This window comes from Sinohyriopsis cumingii, chromosome 4, assembly GCF_028554795.1.
Source record: "Sinohyriopsis cumingii isolate HCF-2022 chromosome 4, ASM2855479v2, whole genome shotgun sequence".
Lineage (NCBI taxonomy): Eukaryota > Metazoa > Mollusca > Bivalvia > Unionida > Unionidae > Sinohyriopsis > Sinohyriopsis cumingii.
The window spans coordinates 70,588,644-70,611,785 of NC_142964.1; the positions used below are offsets into that span (position 1 = coordinate 70,588,644).

The window sequence follows — 23,142 nt, forward strand, 5'->3', positions numbered from 1 at the left end:
ATTGCTAACCACATCACTCTAAGTTAATCTGTAGAAGGCAAAAGGGTGTTGCCAATAGCCTTTTTCTTTCTAACAAAAATGAAAACTTGTGCCTGCATCATCTGTCTCAGATGAATTTTCAATTTAAAGAATAACATGAACTAATAATTATTCATAATTGCTGAAAACTAAAATAATTTGCATATGGTAAGTATCATTTGGTATTGATTCTCCGCCTTGTTTTGATATGTGTATTGGTATGGTAAAAGTATTGATATACTGATGAATCATTTCAACCCTAGACAATAAATTGCAATTTTGAGTTTAACGCCATTTTTCAGCACAAAATAGGCTATATTGATGGAGGAAGAACCTGTGAAAACCACAGTAAGAACCACTAACTCATGGGACGCTACTGGTGAGCTTCCTACATACCCACATTGGCTGAACCCAAGATTTGAATGCACATGGACCAAGGTGAGATGGCAGTAAAGACGAGCACTTTTGATCACTCAGCCATCTGGGTCCCCGAAAACAGTAAATATTAAACTCAACTTAGGTCTTCTATATATAAAGCCTCATATGAAATTTGGTTTTAATCCAAGAGTCCTTCAAAAGTTACAGTGTGGGAAATCAAGAGAAAATTCAAATATTAAACACCCATTCCTCTGAAAAATCTTGCAACACTTCAAATCAAACATAACCTAGGTCTTCTTAACATAAAGCCTGCACCAAGTGTGAATTATATCCATGAAGTATTTTAAAACTTGTTAAATAGAGTCAAATTATAGGTGCAAAGTTCCAGACGGAACAGCAGAAATAACTCTGTACCATAATGCAAGACAAAAGTGACAATCGATCTTGTCCTATATTGTCATGAAACAGATATAATAATTAATATGTGTAAAACTTTGCAGGAGGAACAGAGTTTCCAGTTGGGTATCTAAGTCAAGCAGTCAGGTGCAGGACCATGTAATTAATCTGTGCATATATTGCTTATTATAATTAATGTAAATAAAGCATCATGCCAATTACATATCAATCCACAAAGACCTTCACAACTTACTAAGTGGAAACAAACTTGAATTGCAATGGTCCATGTCAAAAAGAGGCCACAACCCTGTAAAATTTTGCACTAAAAATGGTAAAAATCCAACTTGTAACTTAAAACTAGGTCTTTTTAATATAAAACGTAATATCAAATTTTATATCAACTCTTTCTGTCCTTCTAAAGTTACTGAACAGACAAATTCTTTGACTGTTTGGACCAGGACACCTGGATATGGGCAAACTATATCCCTCCTCTGTAGATTGGGGACGGGGGTGTATACAAATCTGAACTATCATTTAATTCAGTGAAACAGGATAAAGCCCTGTGTCAACACCTGATATTTCTGAGTCAAATGTCTGATGGTCTTGTATCATTGGAACAGATGAGAACAATACACTGGGATGACTTCACAGCTGATTCGGGGTCATTTCATTTGCATGAAAATACAAGATAGATTTCCATCTTCAAAAATATTTCCAAAAGAAATAATCAAGTCATTAGTAATTGAAATGATCAGGTACATATATTTTTAGGACTAAATGATATGCACAAAACTTAAGTTTTTAATTTTATTTGTCACTAAAATTACATGGTTTGCATGGGACACGATTCATGTATAAAATGTAGAAAGCATCTGCACCAATTCAAGAAACTTTCACTCAGGCAGCAATTATGATGATCTGGGGTTCAGCCTAGCAGAGTTTTTACCCAAAAAAAATTAAGCTAACTCATTACCACATAAACATACAAAATATCTGACAGCAAAATACATTCAGCAGGAAAACTTACAAAGAACTGCCAAGTTTCATAAAAATATCTTCAAAAATAAACAAACTACACCATTTTAATTAAGATTATGGTTGGTTTTATCTGTCATGGATCAAAACAAACCAGGCATTGTTACAAGACAATAAATTCTGAAAATGAATCAATTTTTGACAACTTAATGACAACATAATGTTATTGTAACTTTGGTTCTAATAGAGATATCTTGATAATTAAAACTTGTTTGAAGAAGTTTCAAAGAGTTTTTTTTTTTAATTTGGAATAAATTAATTGATTTTAAAACTTGTTTGAAGAACTGTCAAAGAGTTTTTTTTTAAAATTTGGAATAAATCAATTCATTTTCAACATCTTATGATTTTTCCTTACCAGTGTTGTTAATTTTAGATGAAACCAAGTGATACAAAAAACAAACCATAATCAAAATTGTTCTGCATATCTCTTAATGATTACAGAGATGAAGAAGAGTAAAATACTTCACGTTTATGTGCACTGAAGAGAAACTTAACAAATCATTTAGCACAAAGAAATACATCACCAGAATTTAACAAGTATTATTATTTATGATAATAACATTATTTTTCCTGTCCCAAGACTGAGCATTATTAGAGTTATGTCTCCAAAAGCTACATACAAAAACCAGTAAAATACGAAATGTGGGTCACAGTGAATTTTTTATCCAAAGGTTATGATATCAAAAGAGATGCATACAACTGTCCAGTTTAATGACTGTGATATAACCAGAGCAGAAGAAATAACACCGAAACACCAAAATTCACCAAAGTCAGTGAAGTGTAAAATATGGCTCACTGAGACCTACATTTACAACAAAGGTTTAGCATTCATTAATACACATATTCATCAAAGTTTCATGAGTCAAGGTAGGAAAGTAATTTCACTAGATGCAAAAAAATCTTATGTGGTCATGAGCAAAACACAAAAAACTTAGCCTAAGACAGTTACATGTAAAATGTAGATCACAGCTACCTTGAAGGGAGTGGTACTAATAAGGATGCAAATAATCATTTAATTTAATGATTGTAGCATAAACAGTGCTTGAAAAATAATCTTAAAACATAAAATTACACCAAAGCAATGCAAGAAATGTGTCACAGCTATGTATCGTATGATGTGGGTATAGTACTCATCAAGATGCAATGCCTCATCCAAGAATCTTGATTCTTGGTTTACAGTATGCATAAAACCTATGTTGTCATCAGCCAAAATGCAAACACTTAACAAAGAATGTACAAATAATGCACATGTATATACATAGTTAGCCCCCTTGGCCCCCTTCCCATGTGGTGACATGAAATCCACTCCAAACTGTTGCCTAAAAACAAAGAAAAAAGAATATTTGAGATGCAGTGAGGATGTATGAATGGACAGAGATACCAGGTGTACAACAGATGCTTTCCTCTACTTCTGTAAAAACAGAACATATGACACTATTGACACAATAAAAGAATACTATCCAAAATCCAACAGTTTAGTTTAAAAATCTTTTCTACTGTATTTCCTTGCTTTCTAAATCTCTCTGTCACCTGATTTTATTACACTTTATATGCACTGATGCATAAACACAACAGAGAGTGTACAGACAGTGTCCGAAGAAAATTTTCTTCTCATATAAGCCCTGGACAAGTGACTGAAAAAAGTCACTTGCCCCAACTTAAAATCCTCTTGCCAGACAAGGCCATAGGTCTGTACTATTATTTTGACACAAACAACCCTTCCAAAAATTTAAAAAGCCAGTCCTTTATACTTGTGATACTGTTCAAGAGAATGAATACTCATTCATATTCTGCTGTCAAGGGGCTTGCAATTGACAAGATCACCAACAATTTCACAATTTCTACATAATCAGGTATGGAATGTGGCATACACTTCGATTCTTTCAATCGCTGACTGTATGCCTTCAGTTTGGCCATCAGGTTGATATATATTATTATCATCTGTAGGTATGAATATTTTGGAACCTTGAAGTAGTTTCATAATCTGAATGCAGAAAAACATCTCCATTTATCTTGATCAACACTGAAAACAGAAATGAAGTCAGCAAGGCACTGGTCTCTTTTTTTTAGTTTTCATCTCAACAGTATAAAACAGTAGCTTCAAGTTTCATAATTAATCATGTGATACAGCTTTCTCCATTATAACTTGCCTCACTATAATGTGATTCTGAGTTTAATGCAGTAGCAATTTGGACCCCAAAATCAAAATTATAAAATAATAATTTTTAAAATAAATTTAAAATAATTTTTGACATCTATCATCTGAAACCTTCAGAACAACAACTAGTGCACTTGATTTAGACATTACCAGAACACATTTTAAAGATCATGGTTTAACTCTTATTAGCCACTGTTGTATTCAGTCAAGGTAAGATATTGTATTTCTAATAGGCTATTAAATATCTGAAATTACCCATGTCTCTAATAAGTCATAATTGTCACTGGTTTGTATTAACTATTGTATCTGCCTAAAGTACACACGAAGGTCAAATTTGCCTTTAGCACTAAAGCCACTCCAGCAGATCAGTGACTTTATCTCTTTAAACACAGCTCATTGATTATACAAAGACCAGCTTGTTGCCACTGCTTTCTGGAATCTGTTGCAGTGCAACCCAGATGAGATAGGTGTTCATTTGCTTTCTGTATCTACAGTACGAATAAGGTCTATTGAAACAATTAAGTATCACTTTCCAGTGAAATCAGATTTAAAAGTGAATTTAGTTTTCTCAGTATGTACAAGTGTATCAAGACCTTTATTCTTGCAATGGAGAAGTCCAGGAAAAGGAAAGCTTATTTCATCAACTGGATTGTGATTTTATGGGATTAATGGAGGAGGATTTTGAAGACACTGAAGCTGTGCTACAGGGACATTAACTCATTTGACAATGTTCAGAACAGGATCAAAATTTGTAAGATTTGGAAGAAAGATTATGTATTACTATAATGCATTTGACTGGTGTTTTTTTATACCCCTTCCCCAAACATACAAGTATACTCAACATTTTTGATCATTTTCACTATTCCACTGTTCAGTATATAACATGGTTGGTAGTTATGGACCCTGACAACCACGTCATAATGGGGGAGAGCTGTAGCTATGTGGATGTGTCACAATTGCAGAAAACACTCCAGATTAATAAAATTAAATACCAACTCTCTGAGACAAATGGAATAAAAAAAGATGTAATGATCTTAGTTCCTTTAGAATGAAAAACATTGTTGGGGGGGGGGGGCTTTTATAAATCAATAATCCTCCAGCTGCTCATTATATTTAACCAGTGTTCAAGTCAGCATCACAATGGGGCAGTTTATTATTAATTCATGCAGTACAAGTAAGCACTAATTATAAGTACCAAAGAAGTACAGAAAACAGAAACAGTACAGTTCCCCATTCATATATCACATGCTTTGCTTTTTACACAAAGTATATTGCTTTTGATACCATTTAGCAAATGATTTTCATGAAGTGGCTGGACCTTCAAATGGAGTCCCATGAACTTGAAAATGAAAATGCTGCATTCTGTAGGTAGGCTCAAGGTTTCTTTCAGGCAAATTAAATAACATTTTTTCAGGGCAGGCCCCAATGGGTGACTCATTTTGAACACAGCAGGAGCCCAATCTGGATTTAAATGTGCCTCAGGCATTGGAATATCTATATTTAGCTCTGATACATCAACATAGTCATGTAGGCGCCTCTATTAACCTTATATAAAATGTTAATTGTTGTTCTAAACTTTAATAATCAAGTAGTTTTACCAGTCTGTTCATTCCTAACTGTTAAGTATTCTGTACCTTAGTTATCACAAAACTTCTGGACGAAATAGAGAGATTGGTATGGACGTTTACAATGGCAGACTAGCACTAAATTAGGTCAAGGAAAGCATATGTCAGGTCTAATCATTACCAATGTAGAAGGTAGTTCCATTTTCTTCCAACATGTGGTGCTTTCACTGTTACATCATTGTGTATTATTCAATCTAGTTTAAACTGGATCACACATCTTGCTTGGCATTGTCTGAAAATGTTGACGTACTGTAACAGTGACTTTGTTGTATGTATTTCTCGAAGCATTTATATATAGATCTTCCAAGCAATGAGGAGCAAAAAAAAGTGAACAAATGCAATTTAAAGGTACGTGTAATCAAATTCTAAACAATTAGCCTGTAGCTTAAAGATCAGTCCCCAATGCCTACATGACTATGAATTGTATTTTAGTCGCAAGAACAAAACACATATGCAAAGATCTATTTACTGCTATACCTCCCATTCTACATGTACAGATAAGCAAAAATAACAGGTTAATCCTAGGTTCCAAATGATTATGCAAGAGGCCATCAAAAAGTAATGAATAAATAGGAATAACAAGTGAATTCTGTGAACATATGACCTACCTACGGAGTTAAGCTCACTTTAGTGCACATTGATGAAATCTGATTGTGACCTTTGTCACCAAGTTGTAAAGTTACATAACAGATATGGCAAGTAACCAAGGTTCATGATTTATCTTGGTCATAATCAGAGTAAAAATGCAGAAATGGGCAACAAATTTTTCCATGATTTTGTCCCTAAATAGAAAACTTTGATCATGATACAAGAGTTGCCATCAAATTCTGAAAGAGCAATGTACCATGGTTCAACCTTGTACCTCAAACTGCTTTAAAACAAAAGAAACCTTAAAATGTTGCATGATCTTTACCCTGTAGTGTCCCTGACTATAAAAAAATCTGGTGATAATAAATTTCATCAATTTATCACAAATAGCTTTTAAGCTAAATAGGATGGGACAATACATCTAATCCTAAAATATTGATACATGATTTTAACCTTGAAGATCTGATGCAATTTTCATCCTTTAATCTCAGCAGATTTGAAAGTTAAAAAATGTTAAGAAAGTGGTGGAAAACTTTATATACTGAACCCGACCTTGACCTTCAATTCAGTATGAAACACACCTTCTGATGATGCTAAACAAATACAAGTTTCATCCCTTAATCTCAACAGGCTTACAAGTTACACAACAAAAACAAAAGATGGATAGACAGAGGGAGAGAAAGAAAATTATAATGCTGTGTGCCCCACTTTCAGTGAAAAGGTAGGGGACAACTATTTATCTCACCAAATAAAACACTGTATGGCTTTGCACAATTTTTCCCCAGATCAAATCTCTTCACTGCTGCTCGTGAAATTCTCAAATACCATAATGGTAAACCTCAGCCTGCACATTACACACAAAATAAAGCTATTTTTATCAACTTTTGATGTATTCATACCCTCTACTCCTTGACTTTAGCCCCAGATCTTCACAAAGTCTATGGATGTATGCCCTTTCTGTAGCTGTAAGTGAGGAAGGGAACTCTAGTTCTGAAAAATAAAGCCACAAGATTAAAAACTAAAGCTAACATCCACAAGTTCTACATTATTCTCATCAAGATGCATCCCCTCACCAAATTTCTTGATCCCAGGTATAACAGTACTTAATTTATAATGGATGCAAAATAATATGTAGTCATGACCTAATACAAAATCTTTCTATGCCAGTCAAATACAAATGTAGGTCACAGTCAACTTCTTTTCATGGAAGTGGGTACTACTACTAGAGATATGTTCAATCACTAAATTTGATGACTCTAGCATGAAAAGCACTTGAGAAATAAACTTAAAATATAAAACTGAAAACAAATTCAGTGAAGCATAAAATATGGGTTAGTGACCTAATTTAATGATAAGGGCATAGTAAAACTCAAATAAAATGCATATCCTCATCAGATTTCATGATCTGGGTTATACCATTATGTATACAGAGTGCAACAAGAGTAACATCAACAGCACATTATAGGACTGACCTGTATTTAACAATCCTCTGTAGGTATCAGGATATGACTTACTCTGGAGATTACTGACCAATGGGTCATAATGACCTCAACCTTTGGTCAAGGAAGCATTCTTGAACTAAATTTATTGTGCAGAAACCATTATTTTCTTATTAGAATTACCATGACCATGACCTTTTAACCACTGAGCCAAGAATTTATAGGTTTCTTTATTATCCTAAGTGCAAGTCATGCATAAAGTTTGGTCAAGAACTTATTGCAAAACACGAGTTATTCAAGTGTTGCTGCCAAGTATTAGCTGGAGAGGTACTCTGTTGAATTTGAAATCTTAATATAAACCACCATTAAACTGCATTATTCTGCTGACATTTTCAAAAGATGAAAAATCTGTTTTTGTTTCCAGTGTGAATGTTCCTATGCAGAGAAACTCTTCTCGAAATATGTAGTCTGCAGAGGCCTTTGCTTCAACACAAACATGGGATCTTAAGTTTTGACTGTTATTTTCTATTAAAAAAAGGGGGGGGGTCATCATATGCTATCAATGTTCTAACTCTGATCAAGAGAAACTTCAATTGTTACTATTCAATGAGTGGTCTACAGAAATGTGTCCTAAGTATAAAAGACTCCAAGTTATCAATGACATGTTCAATAACATGATCCATGGCAGAAATCCAAGGACAGGGAACTTTAATTTCTGGTCAACATACAAATGGCCATTGTCTTGAGTGCATATGACTTCTGGTCATGTGCAATAAGACAGTGGGAATGAAGTAACAAAAAGGTCAACAGACACACACAAAAAACATCTTGATCATGAAGACTAAAGTAGACAACCTTAGACAGAGCAAAGCTGTCTGACTTCATTTTAGATTAGTTCTGCTTCATAGATTTTTATTACATGAGTTAAGTTTTTATTGTACGAGTTCTCATGCATAACTAGTTTTAAACTGCGTGAGATATAATTCTGAATTATTAGCAGACTTGCAGGGCTCAGCAGCAAGAATGTATTCTGCAAAACTGTTTTCTTTGAGCCAGAGTGATCATGACCTTTATTACCCAAAACCAATAGGCCTCAGCCATATCTAAATTGCAAGCCCTCCACAAACTTGGTCAGGGCCTCGAGTGATCTAAAGCGCTCACCGTTACAAATCACTGCCATCTCACCTCTGTCTGCATGGGCTTGTGTCTCGGATTCAGTCAATGTGGGTATGTGAGAAAGCTTGCCAGTACCTTCTCATGGGTCAGTAGTTCTTTCCAGGGTTTTCTGGGTTCTTCTTCCATATATATATATATATATATATATATATATATATATATATATATATATATATATATATATATATATATATATATATATATCTATCTATCTATCTATATCTATATATATATACACTGGCCGCCATGTATAGCCTATGTTGTGCTGGAAAATGGCATTAAACCCTACGACAACAAAACCAACTTGGTAAAAGGTACACGATCTGTAAGTAAAGTTAAGCAGAAAAGAACTTTGTTTCAGTCTTGGTGACCTTGATCTGTGAGCTTTTGATCCCAAAGTTAGCAGGCTTCTTTGTACTCAGTGGATAAATCATCCACAAACTTTGGTGGTGAAGGTATGTTGTTGAGAACTGATATTTTCATGCATAAACCAATTTTCTCCTTTTAGCCACTGTTTCTTTGACATTTAACACCAAAAGCAATAGTCATTGTCCTAAACCACATGTGCAAGCCATCTGCAAAGTTAAGTTCACATTTGTGTTGTAGAAATAAAAGTTATTTTGCAAAACTATTTTTTCTTCTTCCAGTCACAGTGTCCTTGATCTTTAACTATTTGATTTCAAAATTTAAAGCTTCTTCCATACCCTACTTGTAAGCAATCAGCAACATTTGGTACTGATCTGCAATGCAGAACTTGAGTTACTATGCAGAAACCATTATTCTTCTTTTACTCAATTACATGACCTCTGATCTTTTGACCATGATATATATATGGACTTTTTCCATACCCCAAGTGAAAGCCATCCACAATGTTTATTAACTGAAGATAATGGACAACTTGAGTTACTGTGTAGAAACGATTTTTCTTCTTTCATTCAAGGGGCCCCAAGTGGCCGAGTGGTCTAAAGCGTTCTTCGTTACGGATCACTGCCATATCACCTCTGTCTGCGGCGGTTTGAGTCTAAGATTCAGCCAATGTGGGTATGTGAGAAAGCTTGCCAGTAGCTTCTTGTGGGTCGGTGGTTCTTTCCAGGGTTTTCCCGGGTTCTTCCTCCACCATTAATACTGGCCGCCATGTATAGCCTATCGTGTGCTGAAAAATGGCGTTAAACCCCACAACAACAACAAAATCTTTCATTCAGCATCCTTGACATCTGACCTTTTGACCCCCAAACCAATGGGTTCTTATTCAACCCATGTGCAAACTATCCAGAAAATTGGTAACTGGTGGTGGAGAACTCAAGCTATGTGCTGAAATTGCTATTCTTCTTTCATTGAGTGACCCTTACCACTGACCAGGTAATTGAGTTTATCCTTACCACAAATGCAAGCCACCCTTGAAGTTTAGATACCAAAGTTGTGTTGCAGAAATGAAATCACAGAATTCTGAAACTTCAACTAGCTGATAAAGCCCTAAACTTTTCCTAACAGATAAAGTGGTTAACAAATATTTTTAACATTTAAAATTTAGTATTTAAGAGTGAAATAAGAGTCAAAGCATTCCATCAACTGGAAGTAACATGAAGTAACATGGGATCTTTGAGTGTGCTCCCCCATTCTGGGGTAGAGGAGGCAGCAAAATGTAACCAGCTCCTCTATCAGATTCAAGTGGGAAAACTACCCAGCTACTGGCACGTAGTAAGTGCCCTGTGAGTATTTGAGATGCCAGAGTTGTAATAGGAAACAATCTGAATAGAGATTTAAACAAACATGTTCAGCTTGGAAACTGATTTAATCACAAGGTTTCAGAGTTTTCATATTGCAAAGTTCAACCAATAAAACTGCACAAATTTAATAAGATATGCACATTTACATTTTGAAACCTATGTCATTGTGATTTGGGCACAACTTAATTTTAAGCCATAAAAGGCCATGCAAGTTAACTTTCACACAAACTTTGGTTATGTTTTCAAAGATTTCTTTTAGAATATCAAAATTTGTACAGTTATGGAGCTGATCAGAGGGCAATAACTTGGCTAGATAGTGATGAAAAATGCCATTCATCAAACCTGTCAGACAGAATGTTTCTGGTCAGCATCCAAAAAGAGATATACATAATGGAGCATTATCAATATTTTTGCAGCATTTTTTTTGTTAAAAAAAGGGTACCAATTATCAAATGTTGCAACAAATAATTTGTGCATGAAACCCATTAGTGAACCCAGTAAACCAAAACTCTGTGTTGAATCTGGTTGCAATCCTATGGGAAATGTGCAATTTTAAGATTTAGAAAGAAATATTACTGTAGTTCCTTGGTCAAACCATTAGCTGAGTTGCTCCTCTGGTTAAAAACATCCAACTGGGCTTGAGATTGCTCACCTGGCAGTCACCTACCTCACAGGCAAATGCCAGGGTAGTTGGCCAAGATGACTTATGCTATAATGTTGACAAATAAAAGCTTCTTACATTTTTTAGAAATGACATCCATAATTCACAGTTGACTGGCTATTTTAAGGGCCTTACTCTAGTATGCTTTCTGTCTAATTTTGTCAACTTCTGCTGACCACATTCAAAAAGAAAAGGTTTTTCTAATTTTGCAAACAGAGGCCAAATATTTTTGGGGATCATCATTTGAATAAAGTCTGGAATGCCTTTATGCAAGAATGCTTTCAATAAATATTTGGTAGAATTCTGAGCATTTTTTCCTATAAATTAAAGGTTTATTTTGTTTTTGTAACAGTGGCCATATTTAATAATGGATCATCATCAACTGCACAAAACTGTGAAGTCTTTATTCTAGAATGATCTGTCAAATTTGGTCAAATGTTTAGAGTGTGGATCTTTTATGGAAGTCATTTCAAGGTTTTTCTAGTATTAATAGCAACAACAGCAATATCTGTTAGAAGAGTGAACATTGAGTCTAAAATCTTGCAAGGCCTTCATGTACGGATGAATTCTATCAAATTTGGTCAAATTCTTTTCAATGGTATTATGAAATCTTTTGAAGATTTTACTATTTTTTAGTATCAACAGACATTTGTACAAACCAGAACTGCCTTATTTCCAGGATGCCTTCTGACATATTTGGAAAAATACCATTTCACACTTTTTGAGAAGTCTCTTGAAGGTTTTTCTGATATTCAGTAAAGATGGTAGTATTGAAGCAGATCAGCACTATTTATATAAACCTGAAAAGCCTTTATGCCAGGATGCTTTTCACAAATATGGCCAAATTCTGTTCAGCAACTTCTGAGAAGAGGCTTTTAAATTTTTAGCAATGGTTACTGTATTTGACAGCAGACAGGCATTATTTGTATAAACTTAAATGAACTACATGCTGGTAAGCTCTATGCCAAGTTTTGCAATTGATCCAGTGGTCTTTGAAACAAAAAGTGCAAAATAGTCATTGTTGACTAATGACACACAACCAATGCAAGCCAGATGCATTACCACAAGTTCACTTGGTCTTATGGTCAGTTAAGCTAAACATTAAAAGAATTTTAACATAATATTCCCCCAAAATTGTATGGCAATTCATAATGAGCAAATCAGAAAATTCTCAAAGCATTATCCACCTTTCTGCTCCTCATTCATGCGAAAGCGTTCCACAGCAAGGTTTACTCCAATTTTAACCTCCTCACTGATACAGACCGGCTGGTTAGGTCGTGGCCCACGATCTCGATTTCTATCACTCCAGCCGGAGGAATTGCTCTTGATGCTTTGTAGGCTGCTGGTACTTGCTGGCCTGGGCACAGGAGAGGGGGCCACTGGCTGGGACATCTTTCCTGACAGAGTATAATGAAAATTGAACAATATTTTTTTCAGAAAGCATGTAAATATATATGTACACTACTAAAACTAAAGGGTACTACTTCATCAATCTTGCAACTTTTGAAGAACCAAACATATGTTCATGGAAAATTCATGGCCTGAAAATGGATTCAAGTTGAAAACTTAACTGTAAAGATGGAAAACAGCAAGACTATATCACAGAGCTGGGTACCACAAACATTTTTTTACCACAGTATTTCTGAATGTACCAGGAGTCTTACCATGGTATGCTGCAATGATATTAGCACCAATAATTAAATGTTTTGGAGCAGGGCCTGACAAGTGTTTGTTTAAACTCTGTCAGTCTAAAGCAGGAAAAATGTCTAACAAAATTATCACTGTATTATATCCATGATATTATTTGGAAAAATATAATTATCTTGATAAAAAGAGAAAGATTTCAGTTTTTTTTTTTAAAATCACAAACCCGTCCCACAAAATTAAATGGCCAGTACATACAGTAGATGAATTTGCTATGTGTATGTTAATTGTTATACATGTTCTGAAAGCTGTAACTAAAGTGGAATGAATAGGGTTACATAATATCTTACACTGTGAAAGACATGCTGACATTAGAGAGCCTACTGATAAAAATAGGACTAAGTAGGATGCCACCAAGACAAGGTATTTAAGAGAAAATACCAGCAAACATAAAACACTCAAATAAATGAGAACATCTTTGGTGGACTTCAGCAATTATGTAACAATCTGACAGAAAATAAGTGTGCTACGATTTTAGTCTTAAAAATGAATGCATCTACTGAACACATTCACATATGCTAGTAACTAATCTATGATGTGATTGTTGTTGGTATTGATTTTTGTTTTTTTTAAATCTGAAATTTTATGTGTGTGTGTGGGTGTGATTTGGATATTTAATGTAGCTTTAACAATTTTTCAGTCATACTGCTATGATGTCTGCATTGTGGCAGTTTATAGTGATGTCCAGCACTGGAGCATCATGCCGCAGACATGTAATATGATGTCCAACCCAGTCACATTATTCTGTTGGCACAAATAAGCTTAATCACATTCCATTTGCCCACCATGGTGGCATGACTCGTGTCAAGCATGTAATTAAGAGATCATAAATATATTTGTAAAATTCACCATTAATCTATGACAGATAAAACTGTTTTCTAAAATTTTTTGATCTACTTTCTAATGAGTAATAAAAACATGCTGTTAATATCGTTAAACTTGTAACAAGATTCCTAGGGAATTTCCATACATTTCTTACTGACAGGAACTATTGACACACCAGTACTTTGAAAAAGTACTGTGGTATGTACCATCACAAAAAATACCATGATAACCAGTATACTGTACACCTCTACTATATCAATACCATGGTAGGAAATAAACATATTATTGCCAAAATACTACAGCCAAAGAGATTCCTTTATACTATAAAGCACCACATTCTTCTCCTCAAACAATTCATCTATATAAAAAAAGTAAAATAGGTCCTTCCTAATTGCACATGATAAATTTCAATACAATAATAATCATTATGAAATTAATACTAGAGGATCTATCCTTTTTACCAAGATAAAATGTACAGAATGAAGATTTCTTCAATTTATCTTATTTCTGTAACATTTAACAATTTACACATTTAAGATATGAAATAAATGAGATTTTAATCTTTCAGATGCAATTGATGAACTACATTATTTCTCAGTTAAAGTTTATAGAATGAATGAACAATTAGTACAGTATCCAGGCAAAATTTCAAGTTTTCAGACTTTTGTATACTATTGTGGCATAGTAGGGCATAACCGATTAGCATTTTTCTACTGATTTCCGATTCCGGATTTTGGGCATGAAATTTTTCCGATTCCGGATATGATTCAATTAATCGGAAATGCTAAATTAAAAGGTTTTTCAAATTAACTTTTTAAACCGTGTTACACACGTTTTGCCGCCTAATCATTTATGTCGACCAGCTGCCAGTTCCGACCCATTCTTTGTTCAACAATTAGTTGATCTTGCCGCCAGGCTTTAATTTTCCCGCCTTAATCATTTATGTCGGCAAGCAGCCAGTTCCATCCTGTACTTTATTCAACAATTAGTTGATCTTGCTGCCATGCTTTAATGTCGCGGTCAAATAAAAATAAAACAGGCTTTTGTTTGGTCCTATAAAGTTGGCCTCTTGTGGCGACTTAAATAAAAGCAATGAAATCTGATCGATTCTTGCATTTTCCAAAGTGATCGGTGATTGAAACAAGTTTATTGTGCTGTGAAAGTTTCCTTATTAACTTTATTTATATTTACGATTGTAAGAATCATTTTCTTTTAATACCTCATTAGCATGTGTCAATGTATTCAATATTATGCCTTCATTATTGAGGATGTTGACATAAACGGGTAGGACTGTATTATATATTTTAATAAATTTAAATCTTTCAGTCTAACTCAAGTATTATCGTTTCACCCCGTTGTGTTGACCATATTGGACTTTTCCGACTTCTTATTTAACTTTATTAACGCACTATCGAATGACACGCAGTGTTAGACACGGTGCTATAGAAATTCAACTTTATTATTTTTATTATCCGAATCAGTCGTTCCTGCCTTGTCCGACTCCGATTAATCGGAAGTTCATACTGTCCGGTGGAATCCGATTTCCGGATCAAAAGTCGGTTATGCCCAATGGCATAGCCTTGCTGAATTCTATGATTACTCTCAACTACTGACCCATCAGACAGGTATACCATATGATTTTGATGCAAAGAGCTCAAATATTGGAACAGTCTGATGTACTACCGGAAATTAAAATACCAAGGGACATGAACAAATCTAATCCTACAGCAGTGCCACATTTCACTGCACCAGTCATTGCATTGTTGGAACTAGACATTTCTGGTCCCCAGTAGACTGGTTCTGGCTGATTTCTATAATCTGTTGACAGAACATATAAAAACACAAAATATTTTTTAAATTAATTCTATGAAAAAAATGTGCTGTAGATGGCCTTTAAAGTTGAAATGCTGGCATACCACTGTTAGAATCACATGTGTGTTTCTCACACACTTGCGGAAAAGCATACACAACCACAACACTTACATGCAAATTCAATATATATCCCATTTATGCATACATATAAGGTTTATTTAGGTTAATTAGCTAATGCTAAGTTCTTCTCATGATCTTTGGTTCTGTTTGTAATGCATTCCATATCTCACTGACTGTCATATGTGAAACATACTCTATACATACATGTATCTTAAATGGTATAATGCATCAAGATTGTGATGGAAATATCACATGTATCACAAATGAATGGGACAGTGTAGATATCTATATGATCACTTCAATCGGCCTCTTTAAATATTGCACAGATTTCAAAACTGGCTCTAACAGTGAATCTGTACACTTTCCCATTATGTCTGTGGTCACTTTTCCACTTGCCAACATTAGAATTATACACATATTGACAGGTACAAATAAAATGAAGAAAAAAAAGACTAATGAAATTTTAATTCATTACAATGTGAACTTTCTGAATTTCAATATCAATATAATCATTCTTTATCCTGTGGGATTGAGAAGTTGTGCACTGCATCATTGATAAATATCATAAGTCAACCTGATATATGTTGTTTCAGGGTAAAAAAGATAAGAAAAAGACCATTTTGGTGGGATAAACAAAGTAATCTCCTCAAAAGGCAAAAAATATTCTCTCCATAAATTTTAGATTTATAGTTCATTCAAAATCTGACAAAAATGAGTACCAATACGATTCACATGAAAACAGAGATTTATAAGTATATAAAGAAACAGGAATTAAAAAGAATGAAGGCCAGATGTCTCAAAGCTTTGGAAGCTGATCAAACAAACATGTACATGCAAAGTATGCAGTAACAGCACAATTTTGAGTCATCAGTGGTACTTCAGGTTGTGATTGTGACTCAGAAATCAACCACCATTTAAATTCTATGGCTGAAACCCCTGATGTTTTTGAAACTCCGATATTTGAAGCTGAAGTTCTCAAAAGCATCCAATCCCTAATATCAGGAAAGTCTAGTGGACTGGATGGAATAATAGCCGAAATGATAAAAAAAACTCCAAGTATATGTCCTTATTTAGTCATATTATTTAACACAGTTTTTTACTAGGCACTTCCATAAACAATGGGGTGAAAGCATTTTCCTCCTGTTACACAAAATAGGCTCTTCTGATAACCCTAACAAGTACAGGAGAATCTCTCTCACTGATATCTTAAATACAATTTTAAACCAACACCTCATTTAGTGGTATGAAGCCAATAATAAAACTGAAGAAGCTCAGCTGGGATTCTGCAAAAGCTACTCAGTAATAGATAATGTTTTTTTTCCCTTAAAACAATGGGCCAGAAATACCTGAGTAAAAAGAAGTTGTTTTTATAGTCTTATGTAGACTTTTTCAAGACTTCTGATTCCAATGACACTATAAAATTACCAACTTCTTTAATCAACATAGGTATCTGTAGAAAGCTTTCAAAGTTCTAGACTCGATGTACAAAAACAAGATTTTCAACAGACATGTACCCTAGGGTTTTGACACTTGCAATTAAAAAATTATCCATTTTTGATTCACAGAAATTTTGACTTGTGCGTCTTTTTGACGCATGTATATTTTGGCTGGAACATCAATTTTAATTACCCTTGATTTGGTTCCAGCTTACTTTCTTACTAAGAGTACGCTGTCCAGAACAAATTTACTGTAGGAGGCAAAGAATGACATCTGCTCAACAATAATCTAGACATTGTTATATTGTTAAAGGTTAGACTCCAGCCCTCAGTTCATTGACGTAAACTCCTAATTTTCTTTGTAACAAGCCCCTGTGGTCAGAACTGAAGCATATCATTATGGTGGCTCACGAAGCTGGTTTTTAACAGAAGTGGACCAACTTTAATTGTTTTATTGGTAAGTTGCTTCATTTAGCATGATGCTTAAAAGTCTGGAATCATTTATGACTTCACTGGATTCATTTCTGATAAAATATCAGCATTTGTTTGATTGCACTTTAAAATATAATCAGGTAGACAAAATGAGAATACATGGCTTCTTGCTAAGCCAGTTTTCTGTTTGGAATTGTATTTTATCGGCAATTAATTTGCTTAAATTGGCAAACGTTCAAAACCTCAAACACTTTAAGTCATGGATCATTCAGAAAAAAAATTTAATGGACATAACACTCAGTGCATACATCTGAACTTTAAAATCACAATGGTGCAAAGAAGTATATTTTCTTTTCTATCTCTGTCTCAAAAACAATCTGCCAGTGATGAATATTCTGACACCGAGGCTAGAAAGAAACAGAAAGATAGTGTCAGTTCTGAGGAGGAGGAGAGTCAATCTCCAAAATTTGTTACAAAATTTAAGAATAAGTCGAAAAGTGAACTGACAATTCTGTGATGTACATCTTTGATATTTCAGACCTGCCAACCCTGAACAAGTCCATTGATTTTTTTCATGTAAGATTGAACAGTTTTCAGTAAGGTGCAATAAAATATCAATAACTGCTATTATAAAGCTGGAAAACGTAATTAAAAGTTCGACGCATCGACGATAAACATTACGTTCAACTGAAATGTTTATAAAGTACGCGTAGACTTTATTTACCACTATACTAGTACAGCTGCACAAACTCTAGTTCCAAGCCCTATGCAGCTCAATGGCTTGTTGCTATCTCTCAACTTGATATAATTCTTGGAAATTCTTTTCCATTTCACTTGATGACAGCAATCATATCTCCCGCCACAAGTCATACTCAAATTGGCATGTGATGTCCAATAAAAGTAATTGTGTCCTTTCCAGCTTTAATTAACAGGAATCTAACTACTCCTTCTGATTCTTCTGTGTTGATTATTAACGCTTTTCTATAAGTTTATTTTCTCCCTTCGTCTTAAACAAGCATCACTTTCTGGACACCATTTTAAAAAATTCTATAATCAACAGTTTGATCAGGCAGATGCTTCGCATGAACAAACAGGTACAGTTTAAAGCATCGGGGGTGCTGCCATTTTTCAGCACAAGATAGGCTATACATGGCAGTCAGTATAACTGGTGGAGGAAGAACCCTGGAAAACCCCGGGAGGAACCACCAACCCATGGGAAGCAACTGGCAGGCTTTCTCACGTACCCACATTAGCTGAGCCTGACTTGAACCCATGCAGATAGAGGTGAGATGACAGTGATCTGGAACTATGAGCACTTTAGACCACTCGGGGTCCCCAAATTAAAGATGAATTTTAACAAAATTACATCCTAATCAAGTAAGAGACGTGAACAGTTACATACTTTAGACCAGGATACATCACAGTTCTGTCAATGTTAAATTACAGCGCAATTTAGTTACATTAAATATGACATTGATAGATGTAATAATCTTCCATGTGCTTTTTTCAGTGGATTCTAGTGTGTCAAATATGTCATATATAGGGAATGTGTTGATGCTTATTTGTACAATCAGTCATATACATATTTAATGAAATTTTTCTGCATTTGTGAAAAATAGTTATTGATATTGTTTTGCATGTGACACTTAAACACTGGCTAAATTAATCTGTATCATTGTACAGCACAGTCATTTACAAAGATATGGGTGCTTCAGAAAGTGGGATACAATGATAGGCTTTCCTCTGGCTGATAGTCTACATAAAGAGGAAATATTAGACAACACATTTTTTTTATCTTTTTTACATTTTGCCTTGAACCCAGTACAAGGATACCAAGAAAGTGGTTAAAGATTTAAACTCAAGACACATTCATTAATGAAGAATAGAAAATGAAATTACAAGTTGTGGTAGAATAAACAGATGTAAAGTTAGATAAGTGTGAAGAGAATATAAAAATATTTCACACTGTTCATTTTGGGGATCAGATAAGGTTGTCATACGTCTTTTCATGTACATGTCATCCTTTTCTGTTCTTAAATATATACATATAAATGGTACAGATACACCCACTATCCAGCATGTCCTCATTTTTGAAAGCTGTAAGATAATAACACTAGATCAGTATAATGTTTTTGACTGATATTTGTGTTATTAGTATTACAAAAATACCTATACAATTGTGCAATTGTTTTCATCATAAAATGCTGCTATGTCCAGTATACTCCAACAATGTATTATCGCAGGCGCTATATCATTGCGGCAAACAGGATTTTCCAATTAATTTTGGACATGCACCAGCTAGCAGCTGTTTACAAATGTAAAGCTGTAACCAGGATGGATGCAAATATCTTATAACACAATTTCCTCTAAAATGTCAAGATTTTGTATAAGTTTACAATGAAAAAGAATGAACATCACTTTTTGTAAAGTACATGCAATTATGTTGATTATCATATAAAAAACTCCACTCGAACTGTTATACCTGCATTGGCTTTGATTATGAAATATATTCATTGTATCATCTGATGTTTGATGATTATCAGTCATAATCTGATGGTGACATAAATGTCCTTAAGGTTGCATTTTCATTTCATGGTAGTCAATATGGACCAAAATGAACAAAATGTTGCTTATGATCATGCTTCTCGTATGAAAATAAGAATAACAGTTAAACATTCTTGAAATCAGTAATATTTCAATGATATTAATAACAGTGTTATGTATTTACATTTCATTGCCCGCATCGCATTTAAAATTCATATAATGTTAAATAATAATTGCTTGTAATCTGTAACGTTGTTATTCATGGATTTACACTTGAATTATACTTGTGTTCGATTTTATCATTGGACCCTTTTGTTTATTGTGGAAATATTATGCCAACATAAGAGTGGGCATTTTTTTCTCATAGGTAAGTTGTATTTTATGTATATTATAATATCTGCGTGCTGCCATACATAAGTTAGGCAAATACCACAATAATACAGAGTTGTTCCCCCATGGTATGTTAATCTGAGTCAGCAACCATAATCTGTTTTATTTACACTTATGTGCTTCGATTGACAACGATTTTTTTCATAGGAATAGAAAGAGGGATAGCCAATAAAACTTTACAAATTATAAGCAGCAATAGCAAAACAGTTTAATACGTACCGATAAGAAGATTAAATACCGTGATAATACAGCGTTCTGGTAATACAGGAAATACTTTGTTTTAGGACCTACTGTCAAGGTTGTTCAGGACCAACAAAATCCATTTGATTGCAAACAGTAGGTGTAGAAAACCCATACCACTAAAAGTATTATTTATTATGCGAAAAAGGCATGGAATTTGTTTTTTTTTTTTTATGTTATCGTTTCAAACATTCATTGCTAAATGTTTGAGGATTCTTAATTTTAAAGAAATGGGCCATCACTGTTACCATAATTTACAGTCACTTGTTCACACTCAGTGTACTATCCCCTACCCACATGTAATGAATTGTGCATTACCAACACTAAAATCTACTTTCTATTTCAATCAACAACAGTTGTTCCTGCAAAGTAAACACGATGAATATTGATTTAGGAATCCGTGAAATGAAACAGAAATGATATCTGTGTACTTACTGATATTTCTCACACCAATATTATGAATTACATTGGTACGAAAAAATACATAAGCGAACAGATATTTCTTAGTTGTCCAAATTCAATTGTCGGCAGCCATACTCTCTCATTGGAATTTAAAAGGGACACACATACCATATCATTCTTATTGTGATAAACTGGAACGCATATTCGGCTACTGCATCATAGATGGAACAAAATAAATAATATATCTACAGTTATATTCGCCAGATAATGTATTTTAAGTTTAAAATGTTGTTCATACAAAATGTAACATAGCTGGAAAGTATATTTGAAAATATGTATCCCTTTCGATTTTTGTATTTGGTTTAACTTTTGTTTCTTCCTTCGTACTATTACTTGATTCGAATTAACATGGTGCGGAACTACTGTGTTCGGGAAAAATTACTTTCTCCGAAGTTTGAAATTCATATTTTATTTTTCATTCACAAATCCGGACAATTAGTATGAGTACTTGTTCAGCTAAACACAACATCTTTTCGTTTAGGACAGTCTCAAATTTAAAATGTTAAGTTGCTTCTCGATTAATATTCGAAACTACTTTTTTCTTCTTCAACTTACAAGTTATTCATGAATGGAAAAATCTACATGGAAAGACTGACTAATCAGACATTATGAATGAATTAAACAACTCCATTAATGGATACCTGAAGAATATTTATATTGGTTTATATGCAGAAGCGTACAAACGGGGACGGGTGGAGGGCACCGGCGCCAGATGTCTCGAGGCCCAAAAGCACGGGCGCCAGAGGTCCTGTAGCGCGAAAACCCATTTGGGCCTTCATCGTCGATCCGGGCGCCATGCACCCTGTGTACGCCACTGTTTTTATGAGTATAATCGCTAAAGCCCTTGTGCCGCACTTCTATGGTTATTGATCCTATACTCAATTCTCGCATCTCGCTGATTAAAATATCTTCAAACACTTATAGAAAGTCTGTTTGTTGCTTCTTTTCCTGTTATATGTTTAGGGTGGCAGCTTTGGCCTTCTTGTACCTCGACGATTTGTGGTGAATTTTCACTCCATCACTAAACTAAGCATACCAAATAAAAAGGAATCAGATTTAGTATAGTAAACAGCAATGAATTTTACAGATAAGTGAATTTAACATCAGACCGTCATCTTGGGAAAATTTCATAGAAGAATGTCTACAGGTGGAACTTGATCATCGCACTCTGGAGTCAATGGAAAATTAATTTTATGTGTGTGCATGTATGTGGGTGGGGGGTAGTTTTAAAAATCACACATAAGCATATCACATATGACACTTGGGAGACAAGGAGAAGTTATCATTAGGCAGTTTTTAATGATTGTCATATTCATGGTTTAAAAATGTAAACATATGTCACGCTGGAAACAAGGCGAGTTTAACATTAGCCCATATGTATGTTATGGTTTTAGGAACAGTTTTCAAAATCGCACCCTGTGTACAAGGAGAATGTTGATGCTACAACCGTCCAAAAAGATGGAAATACATGTAATATTAAAACTCAGCTTTATAACCAATGCACCATTGTGATTGACCAACACTCACACTTACAAATCAACAAAAGGGTAGGAATGCTAACAGATGCACAAACGTTCTATCACGCTGGAATGGATGTTTATCTAATAACCTATACCCGCATTTACTAACCAACAAGATGGTAACAGTGATAATACATATACAAACATGCTATCACCCCAATCTAATTAAAATCAGATATCCACTGTTATACATGAAAATCTGAGAGAGAGAGCGATTGGGTTTCATGTTCTTGCAACCTATGTTATTACCATAATCGCTAATTTTAACAATCAGTCACATGAAGTCTTATATTTTCGCGTTCGGAGACTAAGCAGTGAGGATAAAGAACGTGAATGTGAACCGAACGATCTGATTCACTTTCTGATTTTTTAAAGCTGCATTTATATTGGCTAATTCAAAGGTCACCAGAACATGGCCCTTAAGCGGTCGTCGTCAGATCTTCACGTAGGACAGCG

General features: G+C 34.3%; 1 protein-coding gene across 2 annotated transcripts in view; it reads right to left on the reverse strand.

The window, feature by feature from the left end:
• The window catches only part of LOC149801420 (3'-5' RNA helicase YTHDC2-like), a 128,090-nt gene extending 106,843 nt beyond the window's left edge, over positions 1-21,247 (reverse strand). For both annotated transcript variants that reach the window (XM_089955522.1, XM_089955521.1), the window contains exons 1-3: positions 21,140-21,247; positions 12,389-12,598; positions 7,098-7,188 (exon numbers count right to left, since the gene is read on the reverse strand). In XM_089955522.1, the coding sequence (XP_089811648.1) occupies positions 7,098-7,188; positions 12,389-12,593 (296 nt within the window). In that variant the 5' untranslated portion in view covers positions 12,594-12,598; positions 21,140-21,247. The remainder of the gene's footprint in view (positions 1-7,097; positions 7,189-12,388; positions 12,599-21,139) is intronic.
• Positions 21,248-23,142: the final 1,895 nt, after the last annotated feature.